This window comes from Panthera onca, chromosome D1 (genome assembly GCF_046562875.1).
Source record: "Panthera onca isolate mPanOnc1 chromosome D1, mPanOnc1 haplotype 2, whole genome shotgun sequence".
Classification (NCBI taxonomy): domain Eukaryota; kingdom Metazoa; phylum Chordata; class Mammalia; order Carnivora; family Felidae; genus Panthera; species Panthera onca.
This window is the reverse complement of record NC_138348.1, coordinates 98,618,660-98,634,522: the sequence shown is the minus strand read 5'-3', so window position 1 is coordinate 98,634,522 and position 15,863 is coordinate 98,618,660. Positions and strand designations below refer to the sequence as shown.

Sequence of the window (15,863 nt, the reverse complement as noted above, 5' to 3'; positions counted from 1 at the left end):
GGGGGCGGGCGCCGGAAGTGACGGAGAGCCCGGAGTCTGAGGCTGCAGGAGGAGTTCGCACCCCGCGTGCACCTGGTGCCCGTTGGCCGGGACCTCCGGCTTCCCTGTACTCCCGGGGACCCTGGCGGCACCTCCCGGACCTACCTCCTGAGCACAGCCATGTCTGACAATGGCAACGCGGCCGCGACGGCGGTGAGTATTTGAGCCGGTGATCCTCGCAACTTCGGCATTCCGGACTAGCCGGGCAACGATTGGCCCCAGGTTGCCACCCTCGCTCGTCTATTGGTCCGAGCGACTATCCGTCATTTTTTTTTTTTTTTTTTTCCGAAATAGTTTTTTAAAGGACCAGTAGCTGAGTTGCCCTTAGGAAGGACGGGAGATCAGGGAGCTGTGGGGGCGGGATTAAGAGTGGAGGGATAGTCTGGAACGAAACCCCCATCCCTGCGAGGATCTGGGTGAGGTTCCGCCGGGCCTGGTATCCGCTCTAGACTTAGTGAACAGCCCAGATAAGTTCGTCTACACAAGATCGGGACCCTTTTATACGAGACAGGGCCGAGGCAGCATTCGGCCACTTTAGGAGTATGTTCCACTTCGGATCCTGAGAGGAGAGTGTACCCCAAGTCTTCCACTTGCACACACACATCTTGGAAGTGCGCCTTCTCCCCTTTTTCCGTTTTAGCGGTCACTCAGCCCTGGCCTACTCAGAGTCCCCAGCTGAGACACACCTTCGGGTTACGATGGTGGGTGGAGCGCCACCCTTGCGCCTTCCTCTCCCAAGCTCGGCGCCGGAGCTGTGGGCTTGTGTAGATGCAGACTACAGCCAGTGGAGGCCACTGCTAGCCTGAGATGGGCAGGGGCCCCTGGGTGGTTCAATCGGTTAAGCGTCCGACTTCAGCCGGTTTGTGAGTTCGAGCTCCGCATCCGGCTCTCTGCTGTCATCACAGAGCCTGCTTCTGATCCTTTGCCCCTGTCATTCTCTCTGCCCTTCCCCCCAGTGCTCTGTCTCTCTCTCAAACATTTTAAAAAATGCTTATCTCCCGTTGTCCAGCCTGCTGGTGAGGAGAGGGATTTTTTGCCATTGCACACATTATTCTTTTTTTTAATTATTTTTTTAATGTTTATTTTTGAGAGGGGGGGCGGTGGACAGAGAGAGAAGGAGACAGAATCTGAAGCAGGCTCCAGGCTGTCAGCACAGAGCCAGATGTGGGGCTGGAACCCACCAACCGAGGGGTCATGATCTGAACGGAAGTCGGAGGCTTAACCGACTGAGCCACCCAGGCACCCCTACCATTGCACACATTCCTGAGCACTAGGAGTAGGAAAATTTTCGACTAGGAGTAGGAAAATTCTAGCTCCAACTTTTTGCCCATTATTAGCTGTGTGACTCTGGGCAGGTCATTTCACTCCTCAGTTGCTTCCATAACATGGTGCTGGAGATCCTGCCCTGTCTAGCTGATAGGTTGTCATGAAAATTAAAAGCAATAGTATACATGTTCAATAAATAACTTTTTTTCCCAATTTTTGAAAAACCTTTATTTATTTTTGAGAGAGAGAGAGACAGAGCATGAGCAGGGGAGGATAGAGAGAGAGGGAGACAGGATCTGAAGCAGGCTCCAGGCTCTGAGCTGTCAGCACGGAGCCTGATGGGGCTTGAGCTCCCAAACCGTGAGATCATGACCTGAGCCTGTCAGAGGCTTCACCAACTGAGCTACCCAGGCGCCCCCAATAAATAACTTTTTAATGGAATAAAATATGCTGTGCAGAATCGATGCAGGGATTGTTTGAACCCAGCAGTTTCTGAGACCTTAGATTTCTTTCTCTGGGCTCCTAGTGGCCCAGAATTTTAGGGGCCATATTTAGCATTTCAGGCCTAGCCTAATTTGCTCAGGGTCCCTAGGGTTTATTTATGGGAGAAGTGACAGCAATGCAATAGACTAGGGTCCAGGAGCAGCCAGCTGTCACATCCCCAACAACAGAGGCCCCAGAATCCTGCCTGCAAAACAACTCCACAGGTTAAAGATCTCAGAATAGGGAAAGTTGACATTATCTGCAGTGGCTACTCTTTGGTCTAGAAAGAAATAGGACCTGAGACTGAGGAACGCAATTCTACCTGCTAGGCACTGAACGCCTTTGTCCAGGGTGCCCTGGCAGGAGGAAGAGGCATGTCCCTTTGAGTCCCTAGCTTGGTCACTGACCTCCTGATATTTCTGGTTGGTGAGACCAGAGGCAGCACTCTAGGTGAATGGACAGTAGGCAGCTCAGCCTTTCAGTCTTATAAACATCAGCGGCACCGGGGCGCCTGGGTGGCTCCATTGGTTAAGCGTGCGACTTCGGCTCAGGTCACGATCTCACAGTCTGTGAGTTTGAGCCCCGCATCGGGCTCTGCGCTGACAGCTCGGAGCCTGGAGCCTGCTTCCGATTCTGTGTCTTCCTCTCTCTCTGTCCCTCCCCCACTCATGCTCCGTCTCTCTCCCTCTCTCAAAAATAAACAAACATTAAAAAAAAAAAAATTAAACATCAGCGGCAGAAAATCCTGGAGTCCAAACCTCTTTATTTTATAGATGAACAAACTGATACTAATGGGATCAAGGTCACCTGAACTCTACAGAAGATCTGTTTGATCCCAGTCCTTTATGTGTACATTCCAGCCAGATTAGGGAATCCATGGTGTGGCACCTGTGGGGTAGCTCTCCGTATCTAGGTGGCACTGAAACTTTCTCCTGTGCCTGCTGTATTATGGATACTGAGCTTGTCCTCAGTGACTCAGCGCAAGTTCCCTCGAGGCCCCAGCTGCCCTGCCCCTGCCTACTGCAGGGCCCACCCTCGCTGTGGCCAGGCTGATGGGCCTTATCTCTTTACCCACCTGGCTGTGTGCAGCACTCCCACCACCTTAGCCGGGATGGGCTTCTGGACCCACTGTCCGGTTATTACAGCAACAGCAACAGCAACAGCAACAGCGGGTCCTGCTATTGCTTCCCTCAGGTCTCTGTTTCTCTGGATCCGTGAAGAGGGCACAAGGTGCTGAGGCAGGTAAAGGGACCAGTCTTGGGGTACTTTCCCACTCCAAGGCTCAGCTGGCCACAGGCCAGGGGCTGGCTGAGGTTCTTTTCTTCCAAGCCAGGGATTCTGGTTCTTGGACAAGGTGTGGAGGCACACGAGGAACAGAGGGGACTGTGACTTGGGGACTTTTTCTGCAGGAAGAAAACAGCCCAAAGATGAGAGTGATTCGCGTGGGTACCCGAAAAAGCCAGGTGAGTACGGTTACTGGGCAGAGCAAGTTTGTCACAAGTGTTCTGTGCTCCACAGTATTGCAAGCTGGGGGGCCGAGAGGGTTAGGAATGGAGGAAACGGGGTGGGGGTGGGGGGCTGGGTGTTAAATCCCACGCAGAATGGTATATCGCGTTCTGTGGAGAGAGATTCTCTGGGCTGAGCAGACCAGGCCAGGCCCCTCTCCTTCCTACGTGGGCATTCAGCCACCTCTCTGACTCCAATTCCTTCCGAGTCTCCCAAACCCTGTGAGGGTGTGAGCTCGGGGCAGTGCCAGGGAAGGATAGGACTAATCTGAGTGTTTGCCTCCAGCTGGCTCGCATACAAACAGACAGTGTGGTGGCAGTGCTGAAAGCCTTATACCCAGGCCTGCAGTTTGAAATCGGTGAGTCTTCTGGACAGGAATGGAAGCTAAAGGGAAGCCCTTTCACCCCAGAGGGGAAAACACAACACTGCTGGCTTTCCCTGGACCCAAAGCTTGGTCCCAGTGCCTTTAAGAATTGTTAGCTGTTCCCCCCGCCCCCCGCAAAAGAATTCTTAGCTGTTCCCCCCTCCCAAAAAAAAAAAAGAGAATTCTTAGCTGTCCCCATTTTGGAGGGCCATTTCCTCCTCTGAATACCTCTAGCTTTGACTCCCTGGGCTAACCTGGCATTTTGCATCTTCTGCTTTGGGTCTTATTATGAGTGTGTCTGGTCTTCCTAGATCATACATTCCTAGAGGGCAAGGAATTGGGCGGGGGTGGGGGGGTGCCTGTATCCATTAGGAGTCTTAGTACAGTGCTGGGCTCAGTAGGGGCTCATTAAACGCCGATCGATGAGCACGTGACTGATTCTCTCCTCAGTTGCTATGTCCACCACAGGGGACAAGATTCTTGATACTGCGCTCTCTAAGGTAACGTATTCCCCCCAATCCCTTTCCCTCCCTTCTCTTTCCTTCCCCGAAAAGATTCACTCTGAGGCTTTTTCTTGACCGGCAGATTGGCGAGAAGAGCCTGTTTACCAAGGAGCTGGAACACGCGCTGGAAAAGAATGAGTATGTGAAAGACGGGAGAGCATGGTTCCATCCCAGTCTCTCGCTGGGACCCCAGTGCACATCAGAGCTGGATATCAGCTAGACTGGGGGCTTCAACCCTTGGCTAGAAGGAGGCTCATATGCGGGTTTTTCAGATCTCACAAAAGGGGAGTGTTCTGATTCCTAGCCATCTGGCTGCCTGGAGGGCAGGATTGGCTGGGGTACTGGGGACAGGAGGGAGGGTGGGGAGGAGCGGGTCTCAGGGTCCTGAGGTCTTAGACGTGCCTGCTTCCTAATGTGCTCTAAGCACACCACTGAAGTAGAGGCAGGTGTAGTTAGAGGAGGGGTGGGGGCCTGCTGCTGGGATCCCTTCTAGCCTCCCTCTCCCGTCTCTTTAGAGTGGACTTAGTCGTTCACTCCCTGAAGGACCTGCCCACTGTGCTTCCTCCTGGCTTCACCATTGGAGCCATCTGCAAGTAAGAACGCTGCGAGTCGGGGGGGATGGGCAGGGGGGCAGGCATCATGTTGACCTTTGCTTTTCCCTTTGGGACGCTACCCTCTGCCTCTACGGCTCTCTCCTCTGCCCTGAGGGGTGTCAGGCATGGCCAAAAACAGAAAATGCCAGTTAGTTGGCTATCAAGAGACCCTGGAAGTGACCTGAACTGAGATCTCTTTCTCATTCTGTGACTTTTCCTCCATCTCCAGGCGGGAGAACCCTTATGATGCCGTTGTCTTTCACCCAAAATTTGTTGGGAAGACCCTAGAAACCTTGCCAGAGAAGAGGTGAGTGGGGCCCAGATAGACATCCCGGTGGGACATGCACAGAAGACGGAGGGCTAAGAGGAGGAGGAAAGGAACCATGCCTTTCTTGGGTTAAATCTCATTTTACACCCTCTCTCTGAACAGTGTGGTGGGAACCAGCTCCCTGCGGAGGGCGGCCCAGCTGCAGAGAAAGTTCCCACACCTGGAGTTCAAGAGCATTGTATCCTTTCAGAGGAGGGAGGGGGCAGTAGCCAGGGAGGAAGATGGGGTCCATGGGGCCACTTCCAGAGGAAGTGGACCATGGACCAGCAGGTCTGTCCTCCACTGTCTGCCCTATTTGTCCATCTACCCATCCATCCATCCATCCATCCATCCCTAATCCTTTTATGTTTTCTTAGCCTCAGGCCAGTGCCTGGCACTGGGGATAGTGGTGAGACCAACGATGTCCTTGCTTATAGAGTTTTACATTTTTGCCTGGAGACAAACAGGCATTGATAATACAGAGTGATACTGGACAGTGATTACTGGGGAACAGGGGAGGTGGAGGGTGCTTTCATTTTTGTTTCATATTCTACTATATTTTGATGTTCTAAATATATCGAGTGTTTCATAAAGCTGATTTTCAAAATAGTACACGTTGAGTGCTCCAGTGCACGAAGTAGGGAATTCTCTAGAAGCTTCTAGCTGGAACATCGATAAACACAGACTTGGGGGTCAGGGAATGCTTCCCAGAGATCTTGTAATCTCAGGCAAGTTATTCAACCTGTCTGGATCATTTTCCTCATCTGTAAAATGGAAATAATTATAATACCTACCTCATAGGATTGTGAAAATTAAATAGATGTATGCAAGGCACTTTAGATCAGTGTCTGGTATGTAGCAATTAAGTGTTAGTAATTAAGTAAACGTTAGCTGTTATCCGTAAGCTGAAAACTAAAGGTGAGATGTTAGTTGGATACAGAAGGACTCAGGCAGGGGGAGCAGCAGCATGAGGCTCCAAACTGCCCGGCGCTTGTGGTCCTTAGCGTCTCTGCACAGCGGGGAAATCTCAACACACGCCTTCGGAAGCTGGATGAATTTCAGGAGTTCAGTGCCATCATCCTGGCTGCAGCTGGCCTGCAGCGCATGGGCTGGCAGCACCGGGTGGGACAGGTAAGGGGCTGTCCCTTCTCCATCCCCAGTTAATCTTCCCCCTGTTCCTGCCTGTATTCTCTTTCTGAACACCGTGCCTCTAACGGTACGAGCTGGAAGTGAGTCCCAGGCTGGGAAGATTGGGGATCAGAGGACAGACCCCCCACTTTTGCCTACCTGGGCTTTCTGTGTGGTAGGGAAGCCCCATCTCACCACTGTCTGCTTTTAGTACCCCCAGTTCCACCCTTTTGAGTGCCTATTCTGCCCCTGCAGATACTCCACCCGGAGGAGTGCATGTATGCTGTGGGTCAGGTATGTTTGACCCGGGAAGCCATGTGTTGATGTGCTCTTTTGTTCTCAACCAAAAAGCTGGTCTTGCAACCTTGTGCATAAACATTTCTAGGGAGGGGGAGGGCTTGCGAGATTTCTGGGCTAAAAGAGACCCCAGGGAGCAGGTGGAGGTGGGCTGGTTCCCATCCTCAGCTCCATTGGTTGGGGAAAGATTAGGCCTGATGTCTTAGGCTGTTTTTCCCTCAGGGGGCCCTGGGCGTGGAAGTCCGAGCCAAGGACCAGGACATCCTGGATCTGGTGGGTGTATTGCATGATCCTGAGACCCTGCTTCGCTGCATTGCCGAGCGAGCCTTCCTGAGGCACCTGGTAGGACCTGTGTTCCGGGGATTGGAGGGGTGGGGACTTGAGGAGTTGGGAATAGTCATGGGGGAGATTTCTCAAATTGATGCTCTTTATTTCATGGCAATTCATTCAATGTATAGGCAGGACTGGGCCCCTGCCTGTTTCAGTTATGTCTTCAGAAGTCTATCTCTGAGGGTTCTGGTGACAGAGTCCTTGGAGTTCACCGGGCAACTTCTCATTGCAGGAAGGAGGCTGCAGTGTGCCAGTGGCCGTGCATACAGCTATGAAGGATGGGCAAGTAAGCACTGTGACACTTGTCCCCGTGCACGTCAAGTTGTCCACAAGAGCCCAGGTTTCTAACCAGTTCTCTCAGAATATGCTGAGATAACCGTTTTCTTTCCCAGCTGTACCTGACAGGAGGAGTCTGGAGTCTAGACGGCTCAGATAGCATGCAAGAGACCATGCAGGCCACCATTTGTGTCACTGCCCAGGTGCCAAAGCTGGAGGGTGAGGGAGAGGGTGAGAAACAAACCTGCGTGTTACCTCCTCTTTTGTGCTCACCAAATCCCCCCTCCTTCCCTCACCTAGCATGAAGATGGCCCAGAGGATGATCCACAGCTGGTGGGGATCACTGCCCGGAACATTCCACGACAAGCCCAGCTGGCTGCTGAGAACCTGGGCATCAGCCTGGCCAGCTTGCTGCTGAACAAAGGAGCCAAGAACATCCTGGATGTTGCACGACAGCTTAACGATGCCCACTAACTGGTCTGTGGGGCACAAGTGCCTGGGTTGCTATAATGCAGCGCCTGCATCCCAGCCCTAGTGCCCCCGTCTCACTGCTAACTGGGGAGTGATTGCCCCAGGGGACTGAACTGCAAGGTCAGAGACTCCCAGGGACTTGCCTCACCTTGGGGCTGTGTGAGTGCCTTGCCTCCTCAGTAGGTGGGGGTTTCATCTCTTTAGAGAAAAAGTTCAAGCCACAGCCTTTGAATGTAACCAACTCAACTAATAAACCAGCTCTGAAGGCGACTTTGCTTTTGGTGGGGTTGCAGTCAAGGACCAACAGAAAACCTTTTATTCTAGAGGCTGGGACGTCTGTCCAAAGTTCTTCTGGGACATTTTTGGTTTCTGCCACCGTAGTTATTTCAAACAACAAATGGTCTCCCAGGGAACACCAAGAAAGCCGTGATCAGACAAACCTAGGACTTGCCCCTCTCTGGCTAACCCGTGTGTCTATCAGGTGAGCCACGTATCAGATAGCCCCCCTCCCCCACTAGCCCCCACGACCTCAGGAAGATAGGCGTCTACAAAGTCAACCCTACAACTCGTACAGAACGACCACAGACATTGCGTTTTTAAAAAACAATCCTTTAATAAACAAAATTAGTCCATCTGAAACTCCCCAATATGTAAGGTACTAGTCTTGGATGGGTTATAGCTGCAAAATTCCAGTTCCGAAGCTATCGGAGGCTCAGTGCAGACGGGGACTCACGGGCCGGTGCTGGTACGAGGCGCGTGGCCCGGTAGAGTAGTCGCCGGAAGCGAAGTGGGGCGAGCGGCGGAGCCAGAGGGCCCGGCGGCGGTCACACCGCGGGCGCGCGCACACCTCCTGCGGTCCCCACGGCCCGCAAACCCGGGCTCCCCGCCCATTCCCCGCCGCGGGCCGGCCCCCCGGGCGAAGGAGGCGGGAGCCGGGGGGGGGGGGGGGGGGCTGCCAGGACGAACGGCGATCGGTCTTTCCCGCACCGCGTGCGATAGAGTCCCGGCCCCGGCGCGCGCCTCAGCCCTGCGTCAGAGCTGCGAGCGGCTCTTCCAGAAGGCACCGCGGCCTCGCCGCAGCCCACCGGCTGTTCCGGGGCCGGAGCGGCTGAGTCACGGGCGCCGCGGAGGGCAGGTGCGCGCCCCCAGCCCCCTCCCAGCCGCAGCTCTCTGGTCTCTGCGCCAGGCGAGCGGGGCCGCCCCTCGGCCCGAGACACCGAGAGCGAGGACCCGCGAGCCCGCGCGGGGGAGGGGTGGGCCGGGCGGCGGCGGCGACGACGACAACGCGGGAGGGGGAGCCGAGCGCCGCGGCCTCCCGCCCCGAGCCCGACGTGGCTCAGCTCTTTCCGTGAGGGCTGTGGTGGCCCTTAAAAGGGCCTTTGTGGTGGCATGGGGGGTCCGGCTGCGACGCGGGCTCCCCTCAGTACTCCTGAGAGGCCTGGGTGGCCTTCTTGCCGCCCGCCGGCGCCTTCGGCCCCACGGTGGCGCTGGTTTTCTTGGGCAGCAGCACGGCCTGGATGTTGGGCAGGACGCCTCCCTGGGCGATCGTCACGCCGCCCAGCAGCTTGTTGAGCTCCTCGTCGTTGCGGATGGCCAGCTGCAGGTGGCGGGGGATGATCCGCGTCTTCTTGTTGTCGCGGGCCGCGTTGCCCGCCAGCTCCAGGATCTCCGCGGTGAGGTACTCCAGCACGGCCGCCAGGTACACAGGCGCGCCGGCGCCAACCCGTTCGGCGTAGTGACCCTTCCGCAGCAGCCGGTGCACGCGGCCCACTGGAAACTGGAGGCCGGCGCGCGACGAGCGCGATTTGGCCTTGGCTCGGGCCTTGCCGCCCGTCTTGCCACGGCCCGACATGCTGCGCGAGGTAGAGAAGCGGTGAAGAGGGACGCCTACCAAAAGGCCGACGAACAGCCGCCCGCCGCAGTCCAACTGCTGCCGCGCGCGCCCAGGGGCCGCCCTTATAAGCCCCCAGGGCACACCCCCGCGCCCTCCTGATTGGCCCTTTTCTCTAATACCCGCCTCCGGTTGGTTGCAGTTAACCCTTCAGTGACGTGCCACGACTGAGGGAGCGCGCCCGCCGATTGGTCGAATTTGAAAACCTTTTGCCCGGGGAAAAAGGCGAGGAGGAGTGGTAGCACGCAGCCAGCCAGCCACTCCCTGATGTAGCCAATCTATGTGAAGGGCGCCAGATTTAAACGCTCCAGCTGGCGCCCAGAACCGGAAGACAAAGAGGGTGGAGTCTGGGCCACCTCAAGAGCCTCTGGGAAATCTTTGCGGGCCTAGGAGTTTTAACGGCAAGGGGTCAACACCACTGCCTCTCCTTCCAGGTTTGGTCACCCTCTTTTTTTCACCCTCCTCCCATCCTGCAAAGGTAAAGTTGAAGAGGGAATAGGTAAGACGCGCCCGCCACCCCAATTCTATCCCACACCAGAGAGCAGGTAAGTCCAATCTTATGGCCTTTCATGCTACCTGAAGTAGCGGGACTTCAATATTTATTCAACGTATTCTATCCAGTCTCCGTTCTTTGTTCACTTCCCGATACACTGAAAGAAAAAGGACGGGGCCGAGAGAGAGGTGTCCTCTTGCAGGAGGTGCCTCCACCCACCCTCCCAATCTACCCTAAAATGCCCATATAGGAAATACACCTACCGGAACAACAAGAAAAAGACAACACTTTATTGTCACCACTGGAAGCACCTGGCCCCCCAGTCTGCTCTTACTGATCAGAATACTTAATTTATAGTCAGATATCAAGTGATCTTCAAGCCCGTGTCCCTATTCCCAGCCAGGGTTCTATTCTCAGGCCCAACATATTCCTTCAGAGTCAGAGTTGTGGATAACTGCATAAAAGCTGCAGTATCCCACCTTCGGAGGCTGCAAAGACGGGATGGAGAGGGAGAGTGGCAGGTTGAAGGAAGCCATAGCCAAAATCCAATCCACAGTCGTTAGAGGTCAATAATCACAGCAGGAAGGAAATGCTAAGTACAAAATCTGGAGGAGAATGAAAGGTGGGAGAGGCCTGGCCAGGAGGCATTTCGCGTCCAGAAAGAGGTGGGCCTGAGTCAGGAACCCTGCAGACCGTGCAGTACAGGGCAATGATCAGGGGACTCAGACATCGTAGAAGAGCCGGACAAGCTGGTACCGAATGGAGAAGGTGACCGCACTGCCGAGGATCTGTGAGGGGAAACGCACTAGAGTCAGAACCCTGGAAAAAGGGACCCGAGGCAGTGTTAAGCCCTTCCCCAACCACACCTGGAGCAGCAGCAGCAGCAGGGTCAGGTTCCTCTCGTGCATGGGCCCGAAGACCTTAAGTACCAAGTTGATGAGGGTCATGTTGTTACACTCTGTGAAGGCACCGTCCTCATTCTCATTCTGGTGCACGGTCACTAGCTGGAGACTCTCTGCTACCTGGAAGGATCAGAGGTGGAGAGAACATCAACCATGCTTCAGCAATGGGGATCTGCTTCATGCTTCCAAACTCCCCTCGGATCTGATGCAGGCCTAGGTTCCCCAGTCCCTGAATTCCAGATGGCGGCCTAGAGCCTTACCTCCTTGTTACCCTGTTACCTTTAGAATAAAGGTGCCCAAGAAAGAGAGGCTGTTGGTCTTGAACTTGGAATAGCTCATCTCCAGTTTGCCTGTCTTGGTATTGAGTCTGCAGGGGGAAGAGAGCTTTATGTGACCGGGCCACTACAAGAACTCTCCTCACTGTGGCCAGTTAATAGGAAGAGCACTGAATGTGGAAACCAACCTAAGATCTTCTGGCTCTGCTTACTACTGTGTGATCAGAGCTGATCAGATTATGTAGGTAAACGTGCTCTGTAATTTATAAGAGCTAACCACATGGCCAGAGTTAGCCCTTCTTTGGGCCCACTCCCTTTGCACAGCATATGTGTAAGGCTGGCTTTTCTGCATCCCAAGTGAGAAAGCTATGATGTCCCTTTCAAGCCCCAAAGTGGCTACCTGGGCATACGGTGGCGAGGGCAGGGTATGATATGCAGGAGCTGAGGCAGTGAGTAGAGGAAGTTGAACACCTGGGGCATGAAGAAGAGTAGCATGGTCTTGCTGAAGTGTCCCAAGATGCCCACCACGGCAAAGGTCATGCCAGCAAAGTAACAGAAGGTATCTCCCACAAACACCCGTGATGGGTACCTGTGTGGGGGAGAGGATCTGAGCCAGGGGCAGGAGGCACTACCAATCTTTTCTCGCACATCACGTACCCTGGGCCCTGGGCTAGCCCTGACTCTAGTTCTGGCCCAGAGACTCCAGCTCTTTCAGCAACTGTCCAGAACCCAAAGCCCTGAGTTCATTTCTTTCTGGGGGCTCTATAGCACTTGTCCCTAACTATGATTGGATAGAGAGTAATTGAAGAATATTACCGACTAAAGACCCGGAAAACACTCACTGCAGGTGTGTACAGGTGTAGCCTCTCCAGCAGGAGGTGGGTCAAGATCAGGACCATACTTGCTACATATTCAAATAGTTATTACCCCTAGCCACAGGCCTACTTACCAGTTATGGTAGAGCAATCCCAAAGTGGTGAAAAAAAAGGGTATCATGAAGTAGAGGGAAAAGACATGATCATCCCGATAATCACCTTTGGAAGCAGGGGAAAAAGAAAGCACAAGTTGATAGGTATTTCCCCTGCATACCTTGGTCCTATTTTTGTCTGTCTCTTAAGTTCTGTTCCAAGCTGTATTCTCCACCTCTTCCCAGTCACATTCAAGAACACACTACCCCTTTTATGTCACCCAGGCAACTCCTAATATTCCACCTTGTTCATGAACCCCTCCTAAATGAGTTACTGTCTTCAATTGGGTTTAGATCATTCACACCAAGGTTTGACATATCAGCTTTACTTCCTAACTGTGTGACTTTGATCATGACCATTTAAATTTTCTAACCCTCAGTTTCCTCAAATGTAAAATACAGTTGATGAGAATACGTGCCACATGTTACAAAGCTTAAATGAGATCATGTTTTAAAAGTGGTTGGTTTTGGGGCGCCTGGGTGGCTCAGTCAGTTGAGTGTACGACTTCGGCCCAGGTCATGATTTCATGGTTCACAAGTTTGCGCCCCACATTGGGCTCTGTGCTGACAGCTCACAGCCTGGAGCCTGCTTCCGATTCTGTGTCTCCCTCTCTCTGCCCCTCCCCAGCTTGCACTCTCTGTCTCTCAAAAATAAATAAAAACGTTAAAAAAAATTTTTTTTTAAGTGGTTAGTTTTTTTTTTTTTTTTTGAAGTTTATTTATTTTGAGAGAACCAACAGGGAAACAGCAGACAGAAAGGGAGAGAGAGAATCCCAAGTAGGCTCTGCACCGTCAGCACAGAGCCTGATGCCAGGCTCCATCCTGTGAACTGTGAGACCATGACCTGAGCCAAAATGGAGTCGAACGCTTAACCTACTAAGCTACCTAAATGCTCCTAAAAGTACTTAGTTTTAAAAGGCACTTACTGATATCCATCAGCCAAAGACCACCAGAAACACACCGGTAGTCAAAGCTGGGTTTACTGACTTGTAATAAGGGAGACATTGGAGACCACACATCACAGGCAACCAGGGGATGCCTCAGTAAGAGGCGCCTATTATAGGATTTAAGTCATTGTGGGCAAAGCAAGGAGGCAGAGCTTTGCCCTAGACTGGGTGCTGTCAGTAGAAGTGATTCTGTGATTGAGTATCTCAATTTTATCTAAGAATTAGCGGGAACTGAGTTATCAGAAAGCAGCAGCAACTGCCCATGTTGGCCAGAAGAGGGAGGTCTTAGTCGTTTTTATTAATGCACAGTGTTCTTGCAGTTTGTCTATATTCAGACATGGTTATGGAGGAATCTGGTTTTTGTTTTACTGTGTCATGGTCACAGAGTGACCCTTGTCTGATTCCGAGGTTCTGTGAAATTGCTTACGTTCAATAGGAGAAGACCATAACCTACCTATTAGTGCCAACCCAGCTATAAAGGACAGGGCAGCTATTTTTCTCACATTTAATAAATCTGAATACATTGCTTTTTCCCCTAACCTCCCCAAAGCCAGATATCAGGCAAGTTCCTCAACACTCAGACTTCTCTCCCTACTCCCCAATCCCACCTACCTTCCAGCTCCACCAGATTGAAGACAATGATAGAAGCAGAAATGACTAGCGACTGGCCAGCCTCTAGGCCATTAATTCCTGCTAGGATATTGATGGCATTGGTACAGAACACGGCCAGCAGCCCCATGTAGGCGTAGTACAGGATCCCTGGGGGAAGAAGACAGGAGTGTGCCACTCATAGAAATGAGGGTTTAAAGGTATTCTTCAGAGAAGAGTGGCGAGGAAAAAGTACAGAAGCAACAGAAAGGATCTGAGACGACACAGGGACAAGACAGGGATACTTAGGGGAGAATCTGGAGCATCAGGAAGGATGCTCTGCTAGGTATCTCCCAGCGTAAGGTGCCCTAAAGTAGAGGCCACAGGGTCAGCAGCGGCAGGGTTACTCACCCAAGTCCAGATGCAGGCCAAGAATCGGACGGAAGGGCTTGGGCACCACCACGGTCGTGTTGCCAAAGTTGGTGAAATAGACCATGAGAAGAGGTAGTGAGGCAGCTGTAGGCAGCAGCAGCTTATGGCGCCAGCGCAGATTCAGTACATCGTCCGCGAAGCCCAGGAAAATCATGCAGCAGATGGCAAGGAGCGCACCTATCAGGGCCACAAACTGGGGGAGGCTCGGGCAGGTCACAGCTCAAGCCTACTCCCACTTCGCCTTTCAAAAATTCCTGTCTTTGCGCTCGTTCCTCAGCCCCTCAACCCAAACCCAAATAACCCCGACTCCCTCAAGTAGCTGCCAGCCCCCAGCCAACAAGCAACCGCCCCCACTCACCCACTTACTTCATGGTGCGGGAAGGCTTTACACTGCTCCTCCACAAAGCAGTTCAGGAAAGGGAAAGGGATGAAGCAGAAGAGGATGATAAGGAAAACAGCACCGCTGATCACTCCCTGGGACTCTGGGCTGTGGCCCAGCAGCAAAAGGGGTGGGCGGGAGGAGGGGGGGGGGGAGGAAGGAGGAAAGGGGGCGTGGTCACTCACTAGTGCAGGCATCGCAGCAATCTAATGGGGAAGGGGGGAAGGGCACCAGTGCTGGAGTGCCTGATACACACGAGGGTCCCCCAAACCACTACATCCCTTCCCGATGTTAACTAGCTCTGCCCTTCACCTCCCAGAGCCCGGAGCTCTCTGCGGAGTTAGCGTTCCGTCTCCGCGCTCAGGCACCCCAGTTCCCGCCGTTGCCCGGCCCACCCTTTCCCTCTGCCCTTGCCTCCCGCCCGGGACCAGGGTGCCGCCGCTCACATTTGCTGCTGGCCGATTTTGTTGAGGTCCTGGCCACAGAGGCGCGCGGCGATGAAGTGGCTACGGAAGGCGGGGATGAGGGTGACTGTGGCCACAAATCCCAGCAGCGAGCCGAACAAATTCACCAGCAGCGGCATCGGCAACTCGGGGAAGGCCCACATGATGACCAGCCAGGGGGCCCGCTCCGCCGCCTCCGCAGCTAAAGGGCAAGCTGGGCGGGAGCCCTCGGCCCTCAGCAGGGGGAAGTGGCTGCGTCTTCCCACAGCCGCCTGAGCGAAACCCAACAACTCCGACTTGAGCCGCCCTCGGGACTCCGGCGGGCCTCTATAGAGCAACCTCGCCTGTGGCCCCACTGCATTTGCCTTCCCACGGTTTCCTCCCGGATCTTGCTCGCAGAGCAACCAGCGTTGTGGGAGGCGGCGGCGGCCATTTTTAATGCGGGCACGAGAGCGGGAACCGGAGTGTTATTTTAAACTTCACCCTTTTATTCGAGAGTTGAGTCACCACGAGGGTATTGGGAAAGTAATTAAAAAGACAAACAAGAGTGGATACTTTCCTAAGACCATATTAAAGGTGTACAGCCCAAAGCGGAAAAATTCCTTGCCCGGTTCCAAAATGAACACCTCCTTGTCCCACGTGTCTGACGCCGCTTTCTTTTGGTTCCACGTCAGTTTTAGGTCGGCCGGCCGCCTCAGGTCACATTTAAAGGGCCAGTACCCCGCGTTTCCTCTGGGGTACCTCTGGAGCCGGGAAGATGGCTCCTGGAGGCAAGGGGAAGGGCAGGAGGGACGAGGATGAGGAGCACTCCTGCTCCTGGTAGAAAGCTTGTTGCCAACGTAGTCGGAAGCCAAGGTAAAAGCAGCTTGGCTCCTGGAAACGCAACTACAGTTTGGAAGATGATGTAAATTCTAAAGCCCAGACACTTGAAAACTCCCTCCCACTCCATGTTTTTCTTGTCCTTGATTCAGGTACTCTTCTTT

At 53.6% G+C, this 15,863-nt stretch overlaps 3 protein-coding genes across 5 annotated transcripts; 1 reads left to right on the top strand and 2 right to left on the bottom strand.

Annotated features, from left to right (window-relative positions):
- Nucleotides 1–7,833, top strand: HMBS (hydroxymethylbilane synthase). 3 transcript variants are annotated; one of them, XM_060604975.3, is made up of 15 exons: nt 1–192; nt 2,983–3,030; nt 3,202–3,251; nt 3,580–3,652; nt 4,109–4,158; nt 4,244–4,299; nt 4,677–4,754; nt 4,984–5,061; nt 5,185–5,260; nt 6,079–6,192; nt 6,445–6,483; nt 6,709–6,828; nt 7,049–7,102; nt 7,209–7,295; nt 7,393–7,833. In XM_060604975.3, the coding sequence occupies exons 3-15, from the start codon at nt 3,216–3,218 to the stop codon at nt 7,564–7,566; spliced, it is 1,035 nt and encodes a 344-aa protein (XP_060460958.1). In that variant the 5' UTR covers nt 1–192; nt 2,983–3,030; nt 3,202–3,215; the 3' UTR covers nt 7,567–7,833. The 3 variants fall into 3 exon arrangements, with proteins under 3 accessions (XP_060460958.1, XP_060460957.1, XP_060460956.1); XM_060604974.3 differs by having other exon boundaries at nt 3,198–3,251; XM_060604973.3 differs by lacking the exon at nt 2,983–3,030 and having other exon boundaries at nt 3,198–3,251.
- A 323-nt stretch (nt 7,834–8,156) lies between these two features.
- On the bottom strand, nt 8,157–9,479 carry H2AX (H2A.X variant histone). Its single transcript, XM_060604976.3, has one exon. The coding sequence runs from the start codon at nt 9,413–9,415 to the stop codon at nt 8,984–8,986; it is 432 nt and encodes a 143-aa protein (XP_060460959.1). The 5' UTR covers nt 9,416–9,479; the 3' UTR covers nt 8,157–8,983.
- Nucleotides 9,480–10,222: 743 nt separating this feature from the next.
- DPAGT1 (dolichyl-phosphate N-acetylglucosaminephosphotransferase 1) lies at nt 10,223–15,276 on the bottom strand. Its single transcript, XM_060604972.3, has 9 exons — nt 14,884–15,276; nt 14,425–14,545; nt 14,038–14,251; nt 13,651–13,797; nt 12,074–12,158; nt 11,525–11,713; nt 11,129–11,216; nt 10,814–10,969; nt 10,223–10,735 (listed from the first exon to the last, which is right to left on the bottom strand). Exons 1-9 carry the CDS (start codon nt 15,042–15,044, stop codon nt 10,670–10,672), a joined length of 1,227 nt encoding a protein of 408 aa, XP_060460955.1. The 5' UTR covers nt 15,045–15,276; the 3' UTR covers nt 10,223–10,669.
- Between the last annotated feature and the right edge of the window lie 587 nt (nt 15,277–15,863).

Coding starts and splice junctions, on each gene's coding strand:
- H2AX (XM_060604976.3), bottom strand. CDS start 9,415: ATGTCGGGCCGTGGCAAGACGGGCGGCAAGGCCCGAGCCAAGGCCAAA.
- HMBS (XM_060604973.3), top strand. CDS start 160: ATGTCTGACAATGGCAACGCGGCCGCGACGGCG. Junction 4,300..4,676: donor CACGCGCTGGAAAAGAATGA/GTATGTGAAAGA, acceptor CCGTCTCTTTAG/AGTGGACTTAGTCGTTCACT. Junction 5,261..6,078: donor ACCTGGAGTTCAAGAGCATT/GTATCCTTTCAG, acceptor GTCTCTGCACAG/CGGGGAAATCTCAACACACG.
- DPAGT1 (XM_060604972.3), bottom strand. CDS start 15,044: ATGTGGGCCTTCCCCGAGTTGCCGATGCCGCTGCTGGTGAATTTGTTC. Junction 14,252..14,424: donor AAGCCTTCCCGCACCATGAA/GTAAGTGGGTGA, acceptor AGCCTCCCCCAG/TTTGTGGCCCTGATAGGTGC. Junction 12,159..13,650: donor CAATCTGGTGGAGCTGGAAG/GTAGGTGGGATT, acceptor CTGCTTCCAAAG/GTGATTATCGGGATGATCAT.